This window comes from Choloepus didactylus, chromosome 1 (genome assembly GCF_015220235.1).
Source record: "Choloepus didactylus isolate mChoDid1 chromosome 1, mChoDid1.pri, whole genome shotgun sequence".
Taxonomy (NCBI): Eukaryota; Metazoa; Chordata; class Mammalia; order Pilosa; family Megalonychidae; genus Choloepus; species Choloepus didactylus.
The window spans coordinates 153,756,481-153,780,905 of NC_051307.1; the positions used below are offsets into that span (position 1 = coordinate 153,756,481).

The 24,425-nt window shown below is 37.6% G+C and overlaps 1 protein-coding gene across 8 annotated transcripts in view; it reads left to right on the forward strand.

Moving 5' to 3' along the window:
• The window catches only part of GK5 (glycerol kinase 5), an 82,939-nt gene that overhangs the window by 51,121 nt on the left and 7,393 nt on the right, over positions 1-24,425 (forward strand). For all 8 annotated transcript variants that reach the window (XR_005217932.1, XM_037843510.1, XM_037843503.1 and 5 more), the window contains 2 exons: positions 18,912-19,006; positions 24,165-24,268. Coding sequence is in view for 7 of the 8 variants with exons in the window: in XM_037843510.1 (XP_037699438.1) it covers positions 18,912-19,006; positions 24,165-24,268 (199 nt within the window). In the remaining variant the exon portion in view is untranslated. The remainder of the gene's footprint in view (positions 1-18,911; positions 19,007-24,164; positions 24,269-24,425) is intronic.

Here is a 24,425-nt window from a genome sequence, read left to right on the forward strand (position 1 = left end):
TCTTGTGTTTCCCCTAGCCCTGCCTTGGAATTAGTTGCTTTTCCAACAAGCCCTGATTCCTTTTAGTGGGATATGGCATTTATAAACATTGTCTGGGGTGTTATTGCTTCTAGACCCTGTCAGGAGACAGAGCTAGAAATATCTGTATGTGTGTGTGTATTAGAAATCATGAGTTACTATGTTACCTCCAATTCCAGTCCAGCCCCTAAGGGTTCTTGCTTGCTTTCTCTCTTCTATATTTTTATCTCCCTTTTTCCACAGTGAAATTGTTGATTCCCAATAACATTAATATAGTTACTCATTTGCTCAATCTTAAAATATGCACAAAAGAGTTTCAGAATTATTAGACTTATACCACTACAGCAAACAACCTTTATTCAAGATTGCAGTTTTTTTTACTTCTTTAGATCAAGCAAATATGGTCAAAACACTACTGGAAAATTACTTGCATTAATTCTGTTTTTTATTTCTCTTTGATGAGGTTATTTTATTAATTTGAAATAGAATTGATTTCATTTGTTTCTGTTAGCATTCGGTTTTAAGTTTTTCCTCCTTGCCATACAGTGTAAAAATTATTATTTTACTTTATATTAATGTGAAACATTAACATGATTCCCAAAGTCAAAACTATTTAAAAAAAGGATACTCAGGGAAGTTGACTCTCTCCCCTGTCCCTTTAATCTGTCTCTCTACCCCTTGTTAGGTAACTAATTCATTAGTTTTTGGTTCATCCTTCCTGTTTCTTTTTGGGGAAAAAAAAAAAGACATGTTATTTTTATTTTCCTTTCTTCTCTTTTGTACTTTGCTGTTTTCACTTAAACATATATTTTGGGAATTGCTTCACATCAGTTCATAGAAATCTTCATTCTTTTTCACAGCTGCAAAATACTCCATGATGTCTATATACATAAAGCCAGATTCCTATATTTGAGCATTTAAGTAGTTTGCACTGTTTTACAAATACAAATAATGGTGCAATGAATTACCTTGCGCCTACATATTATCAGATTATTGGAAATGTGTCTTAAGAATAAAATTTTTAAAGGTGGAATCACTGTATCAGAGAGTTAATGCAGTGTAGCTTTTGTTAGGTAATATCAAATTCCCCTCCACAGGAATTGTATCTTTTGCATTTCCCCCAGCAATGTATGAGAATGACTCTCCACAGCCTCAGTAATCATGTATGTTGCCAAGCTTTTGAATTCTTGCTAACCTAGAGGGATGAAAAATGGCATCTCACTGTTTAAATGGCATTTATCTTAATGTGAATGAAGTTGAACCTCTTTTCCTGTGTTTGAGAAAAAATTATTTTAAATAAACTTTTTTTGAGATTTAATTTACATATAATTAATTTCACCCATTTTAAATGTCCAAGTTTCAACAAATGTATACAGCAGTGTAACTACCACCATAATGAAGATTTATATATATATTTTGACGTTTATATTGTTGTAGGTGTTTGTTGTATGTGTTTACAGTTCTACTATTTTTGAGACCTGTATAGACTAATATACTGTAATCATCACCATAATCGGGATACTAAACATGTCCATCATCATCCAAAATTTTCTCATGTTGCTTCTTTGTATTCAAACCCTGCCCTACTCTAAGCCCAACAACAACTTCTCTCTTCTCTATCCCTATACTTTTGCCTTTTCTACAATGTCATATAAATGAAATCATGGAGTATTTTACTAGTTGAGACTGGTTTTCATTATCAGCATAATGCCTATGTAATTTATCCATGTTTTTGTATCTTCCTTTTTATTACTGAGCAATTTTCCATTATATGGATATATCACAGTTTGTTCATCCATTCCTCTGCTAAAGGACACCTGGATTGTTTCCAGTTTTTGATGATTATGAATAAATCCACTATAAACATTCATGTACAGGTTTTTGTGTCAACATAAGTTTTCATTTTTCTAGGGTAAATACCTAAGAGTGGGATTGCTGAGTCATGTACACACAGTATTATATGTCTCATATAAACCCACACATGTGTAAGTATGTGTTTACCTTTGTTTAAAAAGAAAAATGGCCAAACTGTTTTCAAAGTGACTGTACTATTTTGCATTTCCATCAGCAAGGTGTGCATTCAGATTGTTCCAGTATTTGGTATTGGCATTTTTTTTTTTAAATCATTCTAATAGTTGTGTAATTGTATCTCATTGTGTTTTTTTTAAATTCAGTTTTATTGGTATAAATTCACATACCATACAGTCATCCCTGGTGTACAGTCAGATGTTCACAGCACCATTCTATAGTTGTGCATTCATCATTAAATTCAATTTTTGAACATTTTCATTACCATACGCAAAAAAGAATAAGAGTGAAGGTTAAAGTGAAAAAGAACACCTAAAACATCCCATCCCCCCCATCTCTTCCTATTAGTCATTTACTTTTTGTCCTCAGTTTTCTATTTGTCTGTCCATACACTGTATAAAGGGAGTGGGAGCCACGAAGTTTTCATAATCACACAGTCACACAGTGTAAGCTATATAGTTATACAGTCATCTTCAAGAATCAAGGCCACTGGGCTGTAGTTCAGCAGTTTCAGATATTTCCTTCCAGCTGTTCCAATATATGGAGGGCTGTCCACATAATGCATAAGAATAACCTCCAGAATGATCTCTTGACTCTATTTGAGATCTCTCAGTCACTGAAACTTTATTTTGTTTCATTTTGCTTCCCCCTTTTAATCCAAGAATCTCAATCCCACAATGCCAGGGCCAAGCTCATCCCCGTGAGTCACGTCTCATGTTGCCAGGGAGATCCACACCCCTGGGAGTCATGTCCCACGTCGGGGGAGGGCAGTGAATTTATCTACCTAGTGGGTTAGAGAGAGAGGCCACCTCTGAGCAACAAAAGAGGTTCTCTGGGGGTGACTCTCAGGCACAATTTTAAGTAGGTTTAGCCTCTCCTTTGCGGCAGCAAACTTCGTAAGAGCAAGCCCCAAGATCGTCGAGGGCTTGGCCTTCTAATTTGATAGCCCCCAATGCTTGTGAGAATATCATTAATTCCCCAGGTGGGGAAATTTAATATTTCCACATTTTCCCCCAGTCCCTCAAGGGGGCTTTACAAATACATCTTCATTCTCTGCCAGAATTATTTTGGGATGTATTGGGGCTTCACAGTAACCTGCACAAACCAACCAGACCTCAATCCCCATTCAATGCTCCATGTAATTCTTGTGTTTCAATAGACTTACCATACAAGTTAAATTATATAGTGTGTTACAAAAAATAGATTTTGCACCTAATAAAATCTCTTCCTTTGGTCTTACACAGAAGGTGAAGTTATAAAACACAGTCAGTAGATCGTTTGCCCTTTAGTCTGACTTACCTTTGTCCTAACTAAATCCATTTCATTCATATCTCTAATTGAAGTCTGATCTGTTTTTCAGACTCTCTAACATTTGCTGTACGGGGTAATGCTGACATTTGTAGCTACCAGACTCTGTCTCTGAGTCTCAGGTGTCACACAGATACCCAAAGTTCCAGGGACCGACCAGGTTATACACAAAGAGCTCAGCATCTCAGAATTTAGAAATAACCATTACAATTCAGGAATGGATGTAAATGCCATAAGAGCTTACAATCTAGGGACCTTTACAGTAAGCCTTCCCCTGATAACCTATGCTCTCAAATTCAATTCTCAGAGTTTACACATTATAGTTAGCCCATATTAGTGAGGCATTATATTATTTTTCTTTTCATTTCTGATTTATGTCACTCAACATCCATTCACCTCAATGTCCATTCACCTCACAAATTCACTCCTTTTTATAACAGTTCAGTATTCCATTCACGGATTGCCACTGAATTAATCAGTTGATGTACCCTTAGGTCACCTCCATCCACTGCAGATTGTGAATACTGACACCATAAACCCCCCTGTGCTAATGTCCCATCATGTCCCTCTTTTCATTTCTTCCAAGTATAACCCAGTAACCAAGTTGCAGGACTGTATGGCAACCCCATGCTTAGCTTCTTGTGGAACTACCACCCTGCCCTCCAGATGGACTCCGCCATTCTACTTCCCCGTCAATCATGATTGGGTACATCCCTTTCTCCACGTTTTCTCCAGCACTTGTATCCTTCTGTTTATTTTTTAGATGGTTTTATTCACACACCATACATTCCATCCTAAGTAAACAAACAGTGATTCCCTGTATAATCACAGTTATGCATTCACCACCATTATCTATAAAAGGATGTTTCCATTTCTTCCACAAAGAAAGAGGAAGAGGCGAAAAAAGTAAAAAGTAAGAAAAAGAAAGAGAAGTGACAGCTAAAAAGCAACAAAAGAAAGAATAAAATTAAAATAAAATACTTTATAAACATCAGACACCACCAAGAATCCCATACCCCTCCTTTATATCCCCCTCTTATAGACATTTAGCTTTGGTATTTTGCCTTTGTTACAATTATAGAAGCATTTTACAATGTTATGGTTACTAAAACCCTAGTTTGCATTGATTGTATTTTTTTATCCAGTACCACCCCATTTTTAACACCTTGCAAAGCTGACATCATTTGTTCTCCCTAATGTAAAAACATATTTGAACATTTAGTCACAATCATTGACCACTCTAGGTTTCACTAAGTTATACAGTCCCAGTCTTTAGCTTCTATCCTTCCCCTGTCATCCTGCATGCCCCTAACCTTCCTCCTTCAACCTTACTCACAGTCATCTTTGTTCAGTGTACTTACACTGTTGTGCTACCATCACCCAATATTGTGCTCCAAACCTTTCTCTCCTGTCTTTTCCTATCTGTCTGTAGTGCTCCCTTTAGTATTTCTTGTAGAGCAGGTATCTTGTTTACAAACTCTCTCAGTATCGGTCTGTCTGAGAATATTTTAAACTCTCCCTCATTTTTGAAGGATAGTTTCGCCAGATATAGAATTCTTGGTTGGCATTTCCTCTCCTTCAGTATCTTAAATATATCATAACACTGCCTTCTCATCTTCATGGTTTCTACTGAGAAATCCGCACGTAGTCTTATCGAGCTTCCCTTGTACGTGATGGATCACTTTTCTCTTGCTGCTTTCAGAACTCTGTCTTTGACACTTGATAATCTGATTAAGTGTCTTGGTGTAGATATATCTCGATCTATTCTGTTTGGGGTACGCTGCGCTTCTTGGATCTGTAATTTTATGTCTTTCGTAAGAGATGGGAAATTTTCGGTGATTTTTTCCTCCATTATTGTTTCTGCCCCCTTTCCCTTCTCTTCTCCTTCTGGGACACCTATGACATGTACATTCATAAGCTTCATGTAGTCATTCTGTTTCCTGAGATGCTGCTCATATTTTTCCATTCTTTTCCCTATCCTTTTGTGTGTAGGATTTCAGATGTCTTCTAGTTCATGACTCTTTTCTTATGCCTCTTCAAATCTGTTGTTGTATATCTCCATTGTGTTTTTTATCTCTTGTATTGTGCTTTTCATTCCCATAAGTTCTGCCAAGTTTTCATACTTTAGATTTCTTCCTTATGTTCACTCAATGTCTTCTTTATATCCTTTATCTCTTTTGCCATATCTTCCCTCAACTCATTGATTTGATTTTTGGATTGATAAAGGAGATTTGTTTAATAATTAATTGTTTCAATTCCTGTATCTCAGTTGAAGTGTAAGTTTGTTCCTTTGACTGGACCATATCTTTGTTTTTCCTAAGGTGACTAGAAATCTTCTGTTGCCTAGGCATCTAGTTTTCTTGATTACCCCAATCAGATTTTCCTAGACCAGATGGGCCCAGGTCTCCGGAGTAAACTGTAATCAGTATCAGATTTCCCTGAGGAGCAGGTTGTCCGACTTTGCCGTGAGTCCTCTAGACTCTGTGCTTTTCCTATCCTGCCCAGCAGGTGGCACTTGTGAGCCTCCAGCTTCCCACCAGCATAAAGAGGTGCAGTCCCTTTAATTCACAGTGGACCCTGTCCTGACCAGGGGCCGAGGGTGTCAGAAGCCAAGCTTAAGTTGTTTCTGGGTTACCTTTTCCCCCACAACCTGGGGTCTGAGTTCTCTGAGGGAGCACTGCTACTTGAACTGGGCGTTGCCCCCTGTTCTTAGGGAATTATTTTCTACGCTTGAATTCTTCCTTTGTCTCTTTGACTCTGTTAATTCTACCCTTGCCTGGGTTAGTGCTGACAATTAAAAATGCCTGCGGCTTTCTCTAATGAGCTGCTTAGAGTGAGAGAAAAAAAAAGGAAAAAGAGCAAAAGCCCCTTTTTCAGAGCCAGTCCCCAAAGCCTCAGTTTCGCCGGTCGACTGGTGTTTGTACCCAGTTCCTGTACCCCTTTTCTTGGGACAAAGCCATTTTCTGGTATTCTGAGCTCAGCAATCTCCAGAAGTCTCTGTTTTTATTTAGTTATGTATTGTTTTTTACTTCAGCCCTGCCTCCTCTCTGCCGGGAGGAACCTTAGTTTCCTGCTTGCTCAAGACTTATCTGTGCTTGTAGCTTATATTCAGTAGTCCAAATTTGTTAATTAAAACTGCAGTTGAAGTTTGGTTGAGCTACTTTCCCTTGCTCCCGGCAGGGACTGCGTCTTTCTCCCACAGCGAAGTTTTGCAACTCAGCCTTGCTGTGCTGGAGGAGAGGGGCACCAGTTCAACAGTTTAACTTACAGTTTTTATGCTGCAATCTTAGTCTTTCCACCCATTCCAGGCTGGTGTACGATGTGTGACAGAATGTTCAAAAGGATTGATTGTATAGATCCAGAAATGGATAGCACAATACTGGTGATGATAGCACAATAATGTAAGTATACTGAACAAAAATGACTATGAGTATGGTTGAAAGAGGAAGTTTGGGGGAATGTAGGACACCAGAAGGAAAGGTAGAATATAAAGACTGGGACAGTATAACTTAGTGAAACCTAGAGTGGTCAATGATTGTGATTAAATGTACAAATATAAGAATGTTTTCACATAAGGGAGAACAAATGAATGTCAACTTTGTTAGGTGTTGAAAATGAGATGGTATTGGGGGAAAATACAATCAATGCAAACTAGAGTCTATAGTTAACAGTAACACTGTAATATGCTTCCATTAATTGTTACAAAGGCAATATACCAAAGCTAAATGTCTATCAGAGGGGGATATAAGGAAGGGGTATGGGATTCTTGGCGTTGGTGTTGTAGTATGACCTTTTTATTGCATTTTGATTTTAATTTTTCTTTTGTTTGCTTTTAGGTTGTCATCTTTTTCTTTTTCTTTTTTCTTTTTTTGCCTCTTCCTCTTTCTTGTGGAAGAAATGGCAATGTCTTTATATAGATAGTGGTGATGAATGCGTAACTGTGTGATTATACAGGGAACCATTGATTGTTTTCCTCAGAGGGAATGTTTGTGAATAAAACCATCTCAAAAATAAAGGATACAAGTGCTGGAGAAAATGTGGAGACAGGGATGTACCCAATCACCACTGATGGGGAAGTAGAATGGCGGAGTCCATCTGGAGGGCAGGGTGGTGGTTCCACAGGAAGCTAAGTATGGGGTTGCGATATGGTCCTCCAATCCTGTTACTGGGTATATATGTGGAAGAAATGAAAAGAGGGACATGAAGGGACATTTGCATGGTGTGGTTTATGGTGACAGAACTCATGATTAGTGGATGGAGGTGGCCTAAAGGTACATCAGCTGATGGATGGTGAACTGTCATGTATACATACAATGGAACATTGAGCTGCTACAAGAAGGAATGAAGTGAGGTATGCAGCTAGGTGAATGGACATTGAGGACAGTATGTTGAGAGAGATAAACTGGAAATCAAAAGACAAACATTATAATGCCTCACTGATATGAACTAACTATAGTGTGTAAACTCTGAGAATTGAATCTGAGAGCATAGTTTATCAGAGGAAGGCTTATTGTACAGGTTCCTAGATTGTAAGCTCTTATGGCGGTTACATCCATTCCTGAGTTGTAATGGTTATTTCTAAATTCTGAGATGCTGAGCTCTTTGTGTATAACCTGGTCGGTCCCTGGAACTTTGGGTATCTGTGTGACACCTGAGACTCAGAGACAGAGTCCAGTAGCTATGAATGTCAGCATTACCCCATACAGCAAATGTTAGAGAGTCTGAAAAAGTGATCACACTTCAATTGGAGATATGAATGAAATGGATTTAGTTAGGACAAAGGTAAGTCAGACTGAAGGGTAAAGGATCATACTGACTGTGTGTGTGTGTTTTTTTTTTATTTTGGAATAAATTCAAAGTTATAGGAACAGTTGCAAAAGCAATACTAACCCCTTACACAGAATTCCATTATACCCTGACCCCCCTCCCCCAGTACCTCAATCCACCACCTTTAACATGCTGTCACATCGCTGTTTCTTTCCCTCCCTATCTATCATCCATCATCTCTTGCTCTGTTTTCTGAACATATGAGAGCTAGCTGCACACATCCTTGAACATACACTATAATTCATGTATACACTTCCCATTAACAAGAACATTCTTTTTTGCAATCCCGTTAAGCGCAGCTAAGAAGTACAAGAGATTCAACAGTGATACAAAGCTTACATTCTATATTTCCTTTTCCTTATGTCTCAACTGTGTCCCTTTGAGCCACCTGTCCTCCATCCTCCAGTTCCATCCAAGTTCATCCTTGGCATTCAATTGTCATCTATTTAGACTGTCTTTTTTTTTTTTTTTTTTTTTTCAGTTGTGGAAACATATATACAGCCTAAATCTTCCCATTCCACCCCCTCCCTAGCCTTCCATTAGTGGGATTAATCACATTTAGAATGTTGTAATGCTCTTTCCCACCATCCATTACTAGAAATTTCCCTTCCCCTCAAACTGCAACCCTACACTCATTTCTTAACTCCCCATTGCCCCTTCCCCCATTTCTCTTAACCCATACTCTACTTTTCATCTCTGTGGTTATATTCTCTGATAATTTCTTTGTGTTTACTGTGGGGCTTAAAATTAACCTCTTAAATCCATAACAATCTTGTTTTTCTTTGATACCACCCTCACTTCAATAGGACACATAAACTATGTTCCTATACTCCTTCATTCCCCCACCTTTATACAGTTGTCTAAAATTACATATTTTACATTGAGTTCAAAACCACTGATTTGTCCTTAGAGTGTCTGTATTTTATATCATGTAGGAAGTAAATAGTGGAGTTACAGTTCAAAAATTATTGACTTCTATTTGTATTCCATTGTGGTTGGAGAATGTGCTTTGAGTATGTTCTATTTTTTTTTTTTTTTTTTTAATTTGTTGAGGCTTGTTTTATGTCCCAGCTTATGGTCCCTTCTGGAGAAAGACCTGTGATCACTAGAGAAAAATGAGTGTCCTGGTGATTTGGGATGTAAGGTACTACATATGTCTGTTAAAATTCTCTGTATTTCTTTCTCCTTTCTTTGTTTCTCTGTTGATAGGGTTCCCTTTAGAATCTGAAGTAGGGCAGGTCTTTTATTGGCAAACTCTCTCAGCATTTGTTTGTCTGTGAAAAATTTAAGCTCTCCCTCAAATCTGAAGGAGAGTTTTGCTGGATAAAGTATTCTTGGTTGGAAATTTTTCTCTCTCAGAATTTTAAATATGTCATGCCACTGCCTTTCGCCTCCATGGTGGCTGCTGAGTAGTCACAACTTAGCCTTATGTTGTTTCCTTTGTATGTGGTGAATTGCTTTTCTCTTGCTGCTTTCAGAACTTGCTCCTTCTCTTCAGTATTTGGGAGTCTGATCAGAATATGTCTCAGAGTGGGTTTATTTGAATTTATTCTATTTGGCGTTCTCTGGGCATTTATGCTTTGTGTATTTATATTGTGTAAAAGGTTTGGGAAGTTTTCCCCAACAGTTTCTTTGAATACTCTTTCTAGACCTTTACCCTTCTCTTCCCCTTCTGGGACACCAGTGAGTCTTAAGTTTGGATGTTTTATTTTATCTATCGTATCCCTGAGATCCATTTTGATTTTTTTGATTTTTTTCTCCATTCTTTCTTTTGTTCTTTCATTTTCTGTTCTGTGGACTTCTAGGACACTGAGATGTTGTTCAGCTTCCTCTAGTCTTGTATTGTGAATATCCAGAGTCTTTCTAACTTGGCCAACAGTTTCTTTTATTTCCATAAGATCTCGTTTTTTTTAATTTACTCTTACAATGTCTTCTTTATGCTCTTCTAGAGTCTTCTTTATGTCACTTATATCCTGGGCCATGGTCTTCTTGATGTCCTTTAAATCTTTTGCCATGTTTTTGTTCCTCGATTGTAGTTCTTTGATTAATTCTGACAAGTACTGTGTCTCTTCTGATATCTTGATTTGTGTATTTGGAGTTGGATTCTCCATATCGTCTGGTTTTATCATATGCATTAAGATTTTCTGTTGTTTTTGGCCTCTTGGCATTTGCTTTGCTTGATAGGGTTCTTTGAAGTTGTAAAAGAAAATACCAATCTGATTTTTCAGAAACACAGTTTGGTGGCGTACACTTTCTCTAACTAACCAGCAGATGGCGTCTGTGAGTCACCTGTACCCCTCAAGTCAGTTCTCCACCTTGTCCCCGTGGTGTGTGGGGAAATGATTCTTGTGGGGTTCAGTTGGAGAACTCAGTTTAGGTGTGTTGCTGGAGCCGTCCACCCTGAATGTGGGGCATGTGTACGGATGGCCAGGGAGGAAGGACAGTTTTAATATTCAAATCCCCCAGGTTCCTGGAGATTCAAGGCGGCCACAGGAGTCTAAGCCTTCGTTTCATTTCAGCCCCAGACCCTCTCTCTCACTGTCCCACAAATCACCAGACTTGGCATAGTGTCCCTGGGTTCTCCGGGGGGGCCCCCCACCCAGCCATGATCCTCCAGGGCCTCTGCCGAGGGAATGCCATGTTATGTCACCAGTGTGCGCCATCCCTCAAGGGAAGCCCCAGGCCGCTGGGCTGTGCAGTGGCGCTCTCAGCCTGATGCAAAAATGGCCGAACGGGGCATCTCAACCTCCCCCCCCCCCTGCCTTGCACAGTTCCTCCTTCCCAGCTCTGGGACAACTGGCGGGGCTGTGGGCTGTGGGCACGGCCTCGGGCAGGAGTTTATCCAGCCCTCCGGGGGCCAGCTGCTAGCCGCGGGGTTTCTTTCTGCTTCCAGCTCTCCCCTCCATTTCCCCGGCCCCGAGGGTATCTGCAGTGGGTTATCTTCCAGACCAGACACTGAGAGGCACAGCCCCCTCTTGCTGTGTTTCACTGCATGGTTCCCAGTATCGCAACTGCAGCCGCTCCTGGGTTTTTCCCTTTTTTTTTTTTTTTTAAAGAGCCTGTCGGTCTCCAAACACCAAACCCTGGCTTCCCCAGACCACTGCGCGGCTGTGGGTCTTCCAGCCAGCTTACTCACTCGTTTCAGAATGCAGACTCCCGGTTTCACCAAGTATACGGCCCCTTTGGATCTAGGAGACCTCATCCAGCTGGCGCATCGCTGTAACCGGTATTTTGGGTCACTTTCTGGCTTTTATCTAGTGTTTTTCACGGAGGTGTCCCTTTGCCCTGTCTCATCTAGCCACCATCTTTGTTTCTCCCCGGACTGTGTTTTATAACTTCACCTTCTGTGTAAGACCAAAGGAAGAGATTTTCTTAGGTGCAAAACCTATTTTTTGTAACACACTATATAATTTAACTTGTATGGTGAATCTATTCGAACACAAGAATTACATGGAACTTTGAATAGGGAGTGAGATCTGGTTGGTTTGTTCAGGTTAGTTTGAAGCCCCGATACAACCCAGAGTAATTTGGGCAGAGAACAAAAATGTATTTGTAAAGCCCCCTTGAGGGACTGGGGGAAAATGTGGAAATATTAAATTTCCCCACCTGGGGAATTACTGGTATTGTCACAAGCTTTGGGTACTACCAGTTTAGAAAGCCATGTCCTCAAACTTGGGGTTTGACCTTGTGAAGCTTGTTACTGCAAAGAAGAGCTTAAAAATTGTGCCTGACAGTCACCCACGGAGAACCTCTTTTGTTGCTCAGATGTGGCCTCTCTCTAACCCACTCGGTAGATAAATTCACTGCCCTCCCCCCTGCATGGGACACGACTCCCAGAAATGAGCTTGGCACTGGCATTGTGGGATTGAGAAAGCCTTCTTAGACCAAAAAGGGGAAGTGAAATGAAACAAAATAAAGTTTCAGTGGCTGAGAGATTTCAAATGGAGTCAAGAGATCCTTCTGGAGGTTATTCTTATGCATTATATAGTTAACCGTTTTTAGTTTTTAGTGTATTGGAATAGCCAGAAGGAAATACCTGAAATTGTTGAACTGCAACCCAGTAGTCTTGATTCTTTTTGTTATTTCCATGTTTTTATTGTGAACTTTAATATATATACTTAACAGTAATAACTTTAGGTATATGATTTCACAAGTAATTAAAGAGCAAATTTCAAAGAAAGTCATGGGTTCCACAATTTCAGCCATTTCTGTTATTGTAAAATATACCTACAGAAAAGTGTCATCATCTTTTGATATACAGCTAGCCTTGATTCTTTTTTTTTTTTTTTTTTTTTTTTAAGGTTTGTAAAATTTGTTTATGTAGTGATAAAGATAAGCATGAATATTATAACATTAAAATTTATAATCAGTATATACCATTGGGTATTAAAATACTTAAACATTCATATCATAAAAGTACAACAATGCAGATTACAATATATGTTGGTAACTTCTGATTTGTGAGTGATTATAGTGGTGGATTCGGGAAGAGATGCTTCCATCTAAGGTTATCTGTCACCTCTGGGTAACTACTAATAGGCCACCTTTCTAATATAACAGTCCTGGCTGATATATTGTGATTAATGTACTTGGACAGAGAAGTATATAGAGTAGAACAGAATCCTACCAGTGCGATGGCATGAGGTCCTTCAGAGACGTGAAGTTGTTACTCAGACGTGGAGGTGTCTGTTCTCTTGATGTGGGGGTCTGAGCATTTTGAAGAGGATAATGCACAAAGCACATAGCTTAGAGTCCTTGACAAGAGGGAGGCTGATGATTAATGGGATGTGATGTGTAGTTGATTGATTTTAGAACATATTTGGTAGTTTTCATAAATGATCCATCTTAATTTTGGATATATTATCAATGTTTTCAGCAAATGTCATTGGTGATAGCTATCACAATGACATGTTTTTCTATAAATAGTCTAACTTTGCCCATAATCCATCATTTGTGTTTAGTTCAGAGCCAATTTTATGTGGCTTCTCATAAATATTGATCTTGATAGAAATACAGAAGAAAAGTTTTTACTACAATCTGATATTTATTAATACTAAATTTAAATAATGATTTAGTAATAGTTTACATTGAAACTATGACTTGCAAGTGGCTCTCGTTGCTTCCAGGAATGGGAGTGGGGTAGGGGGTGAAAGCTCACCTTCCATCTTGGCCCAGCTGAAACCATGGGGAAGGGTGTGTGTGCAGTTGTTCCACTGGTGTTTCACTGGAGTAGGGTGGTATTGCCCCCACACTTCTCTGTTACTAAGCCACCTGTTTCCTAAGGGGGGGTAGGCTTTTCTTGGAGCTGTTTCCGTCTGTGCCTGTTGGAAGTTCTGGATCAGAGACCTCTGCAGCACTCTTTCTGGGATATATAGGAGGCAAAAAAAAAAAAACAAACAAACAAAAACCAGGGAACTCATCTCCTTGTTCTGCAAGTCCTGAGGTCCCTGGGCAGTCTACCTTTTTTCTACCATTCAGAAATTCTCTGTTTATTTGTTCTGCTATGTCCAGGGATTTTTAGTTATAAGTGGGAGGACATGGAAGGAATGGAATTATCCCATCTTGTCAGAACCAAAAGTCCTCATCCGTGACACTCTTAATTGTGATTATCACAATTTTAGTTCTATAATTTAGATTGGGTTTTTCAAGAATTCTGTCCTTTTATATAGTTTCCAATTTTCTGTCCAAAATTTCATTCTCAAGTTGTGGTAATTTTACAGTTTGTGTCTGGTAATTCCAGTATCTGAAGGCTTACAGTATCTGTGTATGTTTTATTGTCTGTTGTTTTTGCTAGTTCTGAGTCATGGTGTCTTTTCTTCTCATATTTCTTCTTCTTTGAATTTGTATTGTTTTTAGGTTTGAAAAGTGTTTATTGAGATATTTTGGAGACTAGGATGATGTTGTCTGTCTCGAGAAATCATTGTCTTTTGCTTTTGCCAGATACAAAGGGGACTGGCCTTCCAGGATCATCTCACTATGCATTTAAGGCTTGAGGTTTTCTGGGCCACTTAGATGACCCAAATCCACAAATATACTTCCATTTCTATTCCACCCCTAAGGTATAAACCCATAGGATAACAGATCACAACTAGTGGTGGCCTTGCAGAATTCTGTCCTTACAGTAGATGAATTTAGGCCTTAACCCTGGTTCCTTCAGTCCTGCAAAGCCACTGAAAGAGCCTTTCAGCTTCTCAGGTGCTTCCCTAGGATTAACAAACATTTCAGCAAAAGATCTATGTATTGGATTTTCCTTGCTGGGCACTTGTCCATCCCTGGTTCTTATTGTTCTTATTCTACTCTCTTAGTATATCTTAGAGATTTTGAGAAGATTTATTTTTTTTTAATATTCCCCACACCATTCTTGGAAATACTCGATCTGAATTATCTAACTTTCACTTAAGTAGTAGAAGCTGTTCAAATAGTTTCTAATGTCTCTTGTGAAATTTTGTGATCCATCAGTTGTTTAGAAAAGTTATTTTTTTTTCTTAGTTTTAATTATAGAGGTTTTTCTAGGTTATATCTTTGTTATTGCCTTTTAAAATATTTTCCTTATGATGAAGGAAACTCTGTAAATATTTGAAAATTATTGAGACTTTATTTCTTGTCCCAGTTTATATTACTTTTTATGAGTATTCCATCTGTTGATTATAATGGTCTGAATAAACCCATTAGATCAAATTTCCTTCCTAATTTCTGTCTCCTAGCTATTTGCTTTTCTTAATTTTGAACTTAGCTATGTACTTTTTAATATTATTTTGTATGTTTAGAACAGTAGGAGGATCCTTCTGTAATACCTCAAATCTGAATAGAAATCTTTGAGCATTTCTTTTTCTGAGACTACATTAAAGTTTGAATTGAGTGTTTGTTTTCCATTGTATTGAGACTTCAGGTTTCTAAAAAGAAGAATTATAACTCTACCTTTACTATTATTTTAATACTTTTCAGCTCATCTTCCTGTTGACGCATGTTAAATGGCTAAAGATGTTGAAGATGCGTTTTCTTAAATTTTGGAGATTACTCACAAAGCAGATGATATAATTGAAGCAGTATCAAATTTGTTTGAAGGGAATATGCTGAACCTTTCCCCCACATTGTGGGCCGCTCTCCTGGCCCAAAGTATCTTCACTCCAGACCTCAGCTTCCATGGTTCTGCCTTTGAATTCATTTTTCCTTCAATCTGTCCCTTTTCGTGCAGACTGGCAGTTGTTCCATTCTTACAGATCTGGCCCAGCAGGTAATTCCCATTAAGGGCAGGATGGACCCAGGCTTCATGGGGACTGAAGTTTTTCCAATTATGGACGGCTTCCATCGAAAAGCAGTGACTGATTTCTCTAATCTGATTTGCCGTCCCAATTTGCTTAGAAGGAGTCTTCCCAATGGCGGCGGGTCGGGAAAGCTAGCCTTGATTCTTGAAGATGATTGTGTATTTATATAGCTTATACTGTGTCACTGTGTGATTGTGAAAATCTTGTGGCTCCCATTCCCGTTATCCAGTGTATGGACAGATGAGTAGAAAAATTGGGATAAAAAGTAAATGACTAATAGGGAGGGATGAGGGTATGGGGTGTTTTGGGTATTGTTTTTTAACTTTAATTTTAATTTTTTTATTCTTTTTTGTGGTAATGAATATGTTCAAAAATTGATTGTGGTGATGAATGCCCAGCTATTAATGGTACTTTGAGCAGTTGTACACTGTGGATGATTGTATGGTTTGTGAATATATCTCAATAAAATTGAATTAAAAAAAAAAAAGAATAGGTAGCTCATGCCCATCTAAGAGAACACAAACAATAACATCTGACTGGCTGAGGATTATACTCCCTTGTGGTTTGGTGGCAGGCTTAGAATATTAAACTTGTTGTTTGCCTGGAGCTGGGTATAAAGGGTAGTGCATTTAATGTTAAATACTGAAGCTCTAGTACTATTTAGGTTGATATTTAAAAATACCTGTTATAGCATCAAAAAAAATTTTTTTAACTTTCATGATCAAAAATCTGGAATTTCCTTATTCTTAAAAATAAGTGGTTTAATTATTTTTTTGTAACTGATGCTTTGTTTCTAAATTATAAGATGAAAAAAATGGTTTTAGACTGCTAAATGCAAGCACTTTTTTGGGGCAAATAATACATTGCAGTTGTGGGATAGTCTTTTAATTTTTTTATTTATGTTTTCTTCTTAACATTAGTTTTTAAAGTGCTAGATGTAATTTGACATGTTATATGGTCATTTTGACCAATTGAATACAGCTTATGGATCTGGTAAAGGTCATTTTGAGTAAAGTTTGTAATTATTATCAAATGATCCTTGTTATCTTGAGTTTTAATATCAGTGCTCCTTAAACTTCTGGTCTTTTACCAATTGTTCATGATAAGTAAGATAAGTATTATAATAACATAAAAGGAACTTAAGCTGTATAAAGCCAGCAGTATTTATTATGACTGAATTACGAGCTTTTACATCTTACCTTTGCTGTCAGTCCCATGTGCTCATTAAGGAATCACTTAGGCTTTTGAATTGTTATATTTTAAATAAATACTTAAATTATTTTAGTTATTAATTTTTATAATGTGGAAATTTTGTGGCATTATTATTGCCTTTAATAACATGAATGCACTGCAGCAACTTCCCCGGTGCCTGGAAGATTCATGAACCACGGTGTGGGAATGCTACTGTTCATGGTGGCTAGAGAATACCACTGAGAAAGAAATTATACTTAAAATAGTGACAGATTCGATAAATATTTAATCTGAGATTGATATTTACAAAAAAAAGAAAAGTCAAAGGAAAAGGACATATCCTTTGGATTCAGTTAGACTTGGGTTTCAATCTTTCCCATTCCTCTCTACTTTGGGCAAGTTCCTTAAATTCCTTAAATTTCCTTAAAAATTCCTTGAATTTCTGAGCCTTAGTTTCCTCACCAGTAAAATGGAAATACAGACATGTACATGACGAATGAAAGGTTCCAATGAAAGCATATTAATTCACCTAACACAATGCCTGTCATTTTAGAAACTCAGTAAATGCTTGTGAAAGTGAATTGAAATTTCAGAAAAAGGATTTAGACTGTTGAATTTTGCCAGCAGTCAACTCGAGTTAATATTGAATGGATGCTAGTATAATTAGGAATCAGATTGGAAATAATATGGATCTATACAGGTTATATTGCAGTAATTTTAGTAAGGTCAAAATGTTTAAAAAATGAGAAAAGGAAAAAGAATCAAAAGAATAACATGTCCATCCCTGCTCCTAAGGACAGTATTGTACTGACATTGAAAAAGTAGCTGTCATGAGAGATAAAATTCATAGGTGTGAAGAAATAAAACTAAAGAATTTCCTAATGAAATGTAATAACATAATGGGAAAAATGTTAACATACTCAGACAAGCTTATTATTAATAAGAGAAAAAAAAAGAGTATCTGCCTGTGGAAAGAATGCAGCCTTGATTGCAATTCAAAAACCTTATATGTAAAGAACTATAAAGTACCATTATATTTGTTGAACTAGTCAGAATAACAATGGAAAACCTAATTTTGGAGGGGAGACCGGTATGCTTTTCTTGTTTTTAGCATTGTAAATGAAGATCAATATGAAACTATATGATAAAACTGATAAAACATGACCTGATGATTTTGCTTTGCTCCACGGAAATGATATAGTAATAAAACAGTGATCACAGCAGTGCATTTTATAATATGTTATAAAGTTGAGGGGAAAAAAAGAGTGATTAAATAGACCATGACAAGTATGGAAATAGTCCATGTAAGAAATGTATGTGCACATTAATTTTACAGTGCTGAATTACATTTATACAGCACTTGGCCATTTCACAGTATGTTAACATTCTTCACCTTTTTAATGTTTCCAACAACCTTGGTGGGATGAGTGATACCATTTTAAATGCTAAAAAAATTAAGAATTGTCCATGATTAGGGTCAGAGCTATAATGTATTACTTAAAATTTTTCTAAGATCACTTAGATCTTAAAAGAGATTCTTCACTGCAGTGGAAAAAAAGATATTTTTTTCAATAAATGGTTCTGGGACATTGGGATATCCATATGGAAAATATAATCTTGGCCCCCTTACTTACACTCTATGCAAAAATCAATTCCCAGTGGATTATAGGTATAAATGTGAGGCGTAACTCTTAAAAGCTTTTAGAAGAAAATATAGGAGGATAATATCCTCTTGCACTTAAAATAAGCAGAAATAAAAACTGAACTTTTTAAAAGTTAAGTATTTTTGTTCTTAAAAGACACTACTAAGAGAGAGAAAAGGTAAGATATTAGTAAGATACAGGGGATTCATATCCAGAAAGAAGAATACCTATAAACCAATTTTTAAAAATGGCCATTTAGGTAATTAGATTATTATAGGTAATCAAAACAAGGATGGCTCTTGACTTCAGGAGAATAATTTTTTAATGCCAACAAACATACGTGTAATTGATTTTTAAACAGCCTTAAAGGGAAAAGGGAGGCTTGCTGCTTACAGAGCCTACCTGAGAGGTCCTTCTGTCTCCTTTGGCCTTTCCGTGGGCTCGTAAACCTATGCAGCATGAGAACCCATATAGTACTAGACAGACTGATCTTTGTGTTAATCCTTTAAAGTGAGCAGACCTTTCCACATTATATTCATAGTAAATGTGGATACAGGTAAATACTAGCTATATGACGTAATTCTCTTTGTCCCACCCCAACCCCTTTGCTTTGTTTTGTTTGTTTTTGCAGATCTTTTCACAGATGCTGCTGAGAGTGAAAAAATGGCCAAAAGTTTGGAAGATTCTGAAGGAGTTTATTTTGTTCCATCTTTTAGCGGATTGCAGGTAAAAAAAAAGAAAAGAAAAGTAGTTTTTGATGGAAATTAGAAACATTCTTCTCCTCATATCTCCTTGCCTACATCCAAAGTTATGTATCTATCACTTCCTTACCTGAAAATCTGGGCACTGACAAGATCTAAGGTGAAAAATGCATTCTAGGGCTGAGAAGTTGAGCTCTGACCTAGCATGAATTCCACAAGGAAACAGAGTACCCCCTGACTGTGAACCTGCTGGTTGGCTTGTACTCACCAGAATTCAGCTGGCTGTATTCAGGAGGCTTCTGCTTAGAACTCTGAGCCTATGGAACCTAAACGTCAGGAGGCTTGTTAGAGAACTTTTGCATAAGACCTAGGATTAATTTATCATGACCAAAATAGCCATTCCCAACAGAAGAGAAGAGGGCATTCAGTAAATCATTCTTTACTTAGAGGAAGCATACCATTGAGGATTAGAAAAAGAATATTGAAATGTAACTTCACTCTATGTTTTTCACAGTTATTTATTTGTAGATTTCATTGGCATTTTTTAAAAATTCAAAAATCTCTTCTTTTTTTGGTGGAGTATTGGTTACTTTGCCTAATCAAAAATTGAATTCAGTAAAAGATTGGATTTTGTACTATTTACTCTTGTATTTAATTGAAATGCAAACTGAGATACTGCCTTCAATTTTAGGGTATTGCTGCAAAGACTTTAGAAAACTGTTTCAGGTGTTATTATGAACAAAATTAATTTTTTTGAAAGTTTATTCTACTCTGAATCCTCCTCTGAATATTTTTTCCCTTCTAAAACTAAAATTTTTTCTTCCTTCTCACACTTAGACCATCAGTTACAAAAAATCCCAAATTTAAAAAGCTGGGTAATATAATGTAGAAGCTGGTGAAAAACAAATTAGGTTAGGGTGTTTTAAATATCTAAAAATATCACACTTCTAAAACTAGAGGTGTTAATGGGCATTGTTTCAATATCTGTAATAATTTCCTTCTATATACTTTATCTTAAAGGACTGAAAGTTTATAAACTACACATTGCATCCTCTTCAGGGTATATGTGAGCAACTACTAAACCACTGGTTGAGTTTTCAGGAGGAAGGTTAGATGAGTAATTATCATCAGCTAAGGTAGGATTTGATTAGTTTACTACGATTCTTCCCTTTCTGAAGTGGTGATTTTGTCTTGGCAATTCTTTCTTTAACTTCTGGATCAACTCACATGCCTATAAAAATAATTTACATGATAAAAACCACAAAGTATTGTTGGAGTCTAAAAGAGTGGCTACAACTACCACAGATGTGATTTTTAATTTCATCTTGACAACAAAATGTCTCTGAGCTGCCATGGTTACAACTAGGCAAAATATTGGAAGTGAGAGGAAGCTGCATGTCAAATGTCTCCCAAATGTAAAATGAACTCTTTAACTGGAAACCGAAAGTTAATTCAAATGGTAATAGTAATTGGATACCAAGGTGTTTGGAAAATAGCAGGGAGGTCATCTGTAAGCTTCCTCTGTCAACTAGAGAAAATAGGGGATAGGAGAGTGGAAGGAAACAAAGTTCAAGGAAGGCAGCCTTAGAAAAGTGGGAGCAGGATGTGGAAGTCTCTTAAAATCCTAAATTTCTCAAGGGAGTCTGCTGAAAAGGGGATACTGGAGGAGCTTTGAGGAGAGTTGGGAAAGTTTGGGACAACTCCTTCAGGGAATGACAGAAGGGGTAGGCTAGAGCATAGGGGCCATACATTGGGGGTGACATCAATTGATGTAGCCATTGTGACTTTGCTTTGGTGGGGCTTGTGGTTTAGGGAGCAGGATACTAAAGTAGAATATATATGACAGGTGTTTGAGGCAAGAATCACTGATCATCAGCTTAGATGTTAAAGTTATTGCGATGATGACAGTAGCAAGATAGATAGAATTATGGGCCAAGTACCAGTCTTTAGAAGATGACAAGTCATACTGTAACGTGGGTTCTTATGTCTGTAAGCCAAACTCTAATGAGGGTTCTTACATATGCAAAGAACAGGTTTGCTTAAGCTACCACAAGACGAGCTTAAATGTTCCTGTGGGCTGATGGTAGAAGGGTATCGGCGACAGTTGTAACAGTTGTTAGTGTTGTTCTGCCTTTGTGGGTCTGCTTTTCCCGTCTCATTACCAGTTTTGCTCCATATCTTTTCTTCCTCATAATTTGTACTCAACTATCATTATTTTCCTCATATTTTCTGCTCTCTCAAAACTTCGAAATATCTCATACCACCTTCCTCAGCTTGAGACATTCTTTTTTAGCTTCAGTTTCCTCTGTTGATGGAGTCTTTTTCTCAGTATTTCCTAGTTCAGAGTTCCAGGAGAGGGAATCTGATTGGACCACCTTGTCTTTTCAAGCTCTGAGTTAGTTGTGCTCACCGGCATACAATTGTGTGACAGTGGGACTAGGGCATGGAACACAGCTGTTTTAGACAACAGGGCCCATGGATTGAAGCAGTTTCCTTAGAAAGGTATGTGGCTGACCAGTACTGTGATTGCCATCTCTAGTTCTGTGTCTGACTAGGACATCTCAACAGTGGAAAGATAAAGATCGATAAAGCTTGAAGTTGGTGTGGACCTAAAACAAACACAGGGAAAGGAGAGGCTCTGCCAACAGTAGATGCATAGTGGCCTAGAGGTGGTCATGAGAGGTTGGGACAATGTCTTTCTGGTTCCCGTGGTATGGAAGCACGAAAAGCCTCCACTGCATAGCTACAACTGAAGCTATTTGCTCAATACAGAGCTAGGTTTGTTTTGTGCACCACAAAGTAAATGCAGGGAACTTTGTTGGATGAGGTTAAAGGTCAGGGGAGTTTATTTACAATAGAAGGAAGAATTCAGAAGGCATAGTGAAAAGGGCCATGAGGAAAGTTAGTAGTAGAGGGAGGCCTTTGAGTAAGGAATAATTAGAAAACTATTTTAATGGCAGCTAACCTTGGAGTACTTATTATGTGCCAGGCATTGTCCTAAGTTCTATAAATACATTATCTCCTTTAATAGTAACAAGGCAGAAGATACTTTATCCCACTCTAAAAATGAGGAGACAGATTTAGAACTGTTAAATCATCTGCCCAGTCCCACACAGCTAGTGAGTACAAGAGCTGGGTTCAGTATCCAGGCATTCTTACTCCCGAGTCCTGGCCTTTAAACACTCTATAAGCATACCACTTCATGGTGTAGCATAAAATGTGGCAGCCAGAATACATAATTGGTACCAGAGGAGCTTGTTTAGGGTCTGGTTTGGCAAGTACAAAAGGTATTTGGCATTAGTCATCCTGCAGTTCCCCAGCAGATTTAAGCTAACGTTGACACTGAGATCCTCGTGTCAGCTAGGGCCTGCTGGGGCAGGTGGCCTATGGACCTGGGCAGGAGCCTGCTACTTTTGCTCATCAGGGTGCCAAGTAGAACTTTAGTTGGTTGATGTTCCTGGGGATACTCATTCAGTGGAATTGGCCGTAATGGGTCGGAAGTGTGGCTGGAAGCTGTCTGCCGGGGCAAGTTGTGACCAGATCCTTTTAAAGGACTTCCCCAGTATTTTTCTACCATTCCATCCCAAAAAGAGACTCACTTGGACTAACTCAGAGATAATTTTTAAGTTTGTATGAAATCTATTTCTTCTCAAATTGGCCTATTTCTAAATGTAAATTATATTAAGAGTTGTTTATACAAAAACTATTTCAGGCCAATTATACCAGGATTGTATGTGGTATACTGGAAGATGTCATTTTTATGAAGAGAAAACATGGCATACAACTAGGGACTAATTGAACTGGCCGAATCTGACTAGTCTTATTTTCACAGTATTATATCACCTGATATAAACCAACTTTTCTTTATAAACCAACTTTTACTGATTAAATTACCAAAAATTATTAGTGAATTTGAAAGAGTATCAAAACGAAATGATAATAGGTGGAGAATCACAGTCACAGTAAAGATAAGATGTAATGTAAAATTATTTCAGTTAAGTAATTAGGAAAAATATTGTTCATTCACTAAATGCATATTGGTCCCCTGTGCTAAGCTAGATTTAGCACTAGGAACTGGCCACTGGCCACACTGTGTGAGCACATCCCACATGGTCTTGCCTCTGAGATGCCTATAGGTTAGTACGGAAGATGGAGTTTCAACAAATAATCACACAAACATACATGATTATAATTATATGTTGTGGTATGTGGTATGATAAGAAATTATAGGGTTCCATAAAAACATAACAATAGAGGGACCTGGTCTAGTCTGTGGGGTCAGTTTTCCCAAAGGAAGCTAATCCAACATTTGGAGGGGGAGAGGGAATTAACTAGAAAGACAGGTGGAAGGTTTTCCAGGTACACAGATTATGTGTCAAAGCCCTAAAGATAGAAAGTGCTTGTTCTGGAGACCATGGTTTTCTGACAACACTAGCACGTACCTCTCAATACTGGTTGTTGGAAATGTCTTTCTGTCTGTTTCCTCGTGAGACTGCAAACTCTTCAAAAGCAGAGATCTTTGTTTTTCATCTTTATGTCCTGCTATTGTCTTGCATTTCTGGGGATACTAAGAGGGACACCTTCTTCATCTGATAAATATACACTTCCAACTTAAGATTTTGGATCTCTTAAAGTCACATGTTAGGCTGAGTCATTTCTAATATTAGGCGGTAAGACAATCTAAGAAACAGAAATTTTAGTTTGAATGTCCGGCAACATATTAGATGTAAGTTATGACACAAAAAGCATATTTTTGGCATATTTTTCTATCTTAAGTCTAACTCGTATCCTTAAAAAGTCACTCTATATACTAAGAAATTTTTGTGTAAAAACTTTGCTATTGGAAAAAGGAGGAAATACTAGGATTGCTTTTCATTTCCCACATTTATAAAGCTAAGGACTTAATAATTTGTCACTATATGCTTCAGTCACTTTTCTTGGTATGACCTTAAACAGAAGCTACAGCTAGGTCTAGTATCTATGACTCAACCTTTCTTAAGTTCTGTTAGAAAGTTACCCTAATATTTACCATAATCTTTAGGCTATGATTTTTTATTTAGTTATTTAACTAAATAAACATTCTTCTCTTCTCACATGGCTGTATTTTTGTCGTATAATATTTATTCAAGTCTATATATGTAATTTAGAACACTAAGAATATATTCTTATTATCTGTACTTTAGGCTCCACTAAATGACCCCCGTGCATGTGCCTCTTTTATGGGTTTGAAGCCTTCCACCAGTAAATACCATCTTGTACGAGCAATATTGGAGTCAATAGCTTTCAGGTACCGAAGCCTGCCGTAAACCTCCCTCTTCCCGTACAGTATTGTCGTTTCTTTTTATTGATTTGCTAGTAAATTGAAAATTTCTTTATTTGTTAACTGAGGTTTTATACCTTTAGTTTATTTTGTACTGTATTGTAGTCTGTTCTTGTTGCCAATT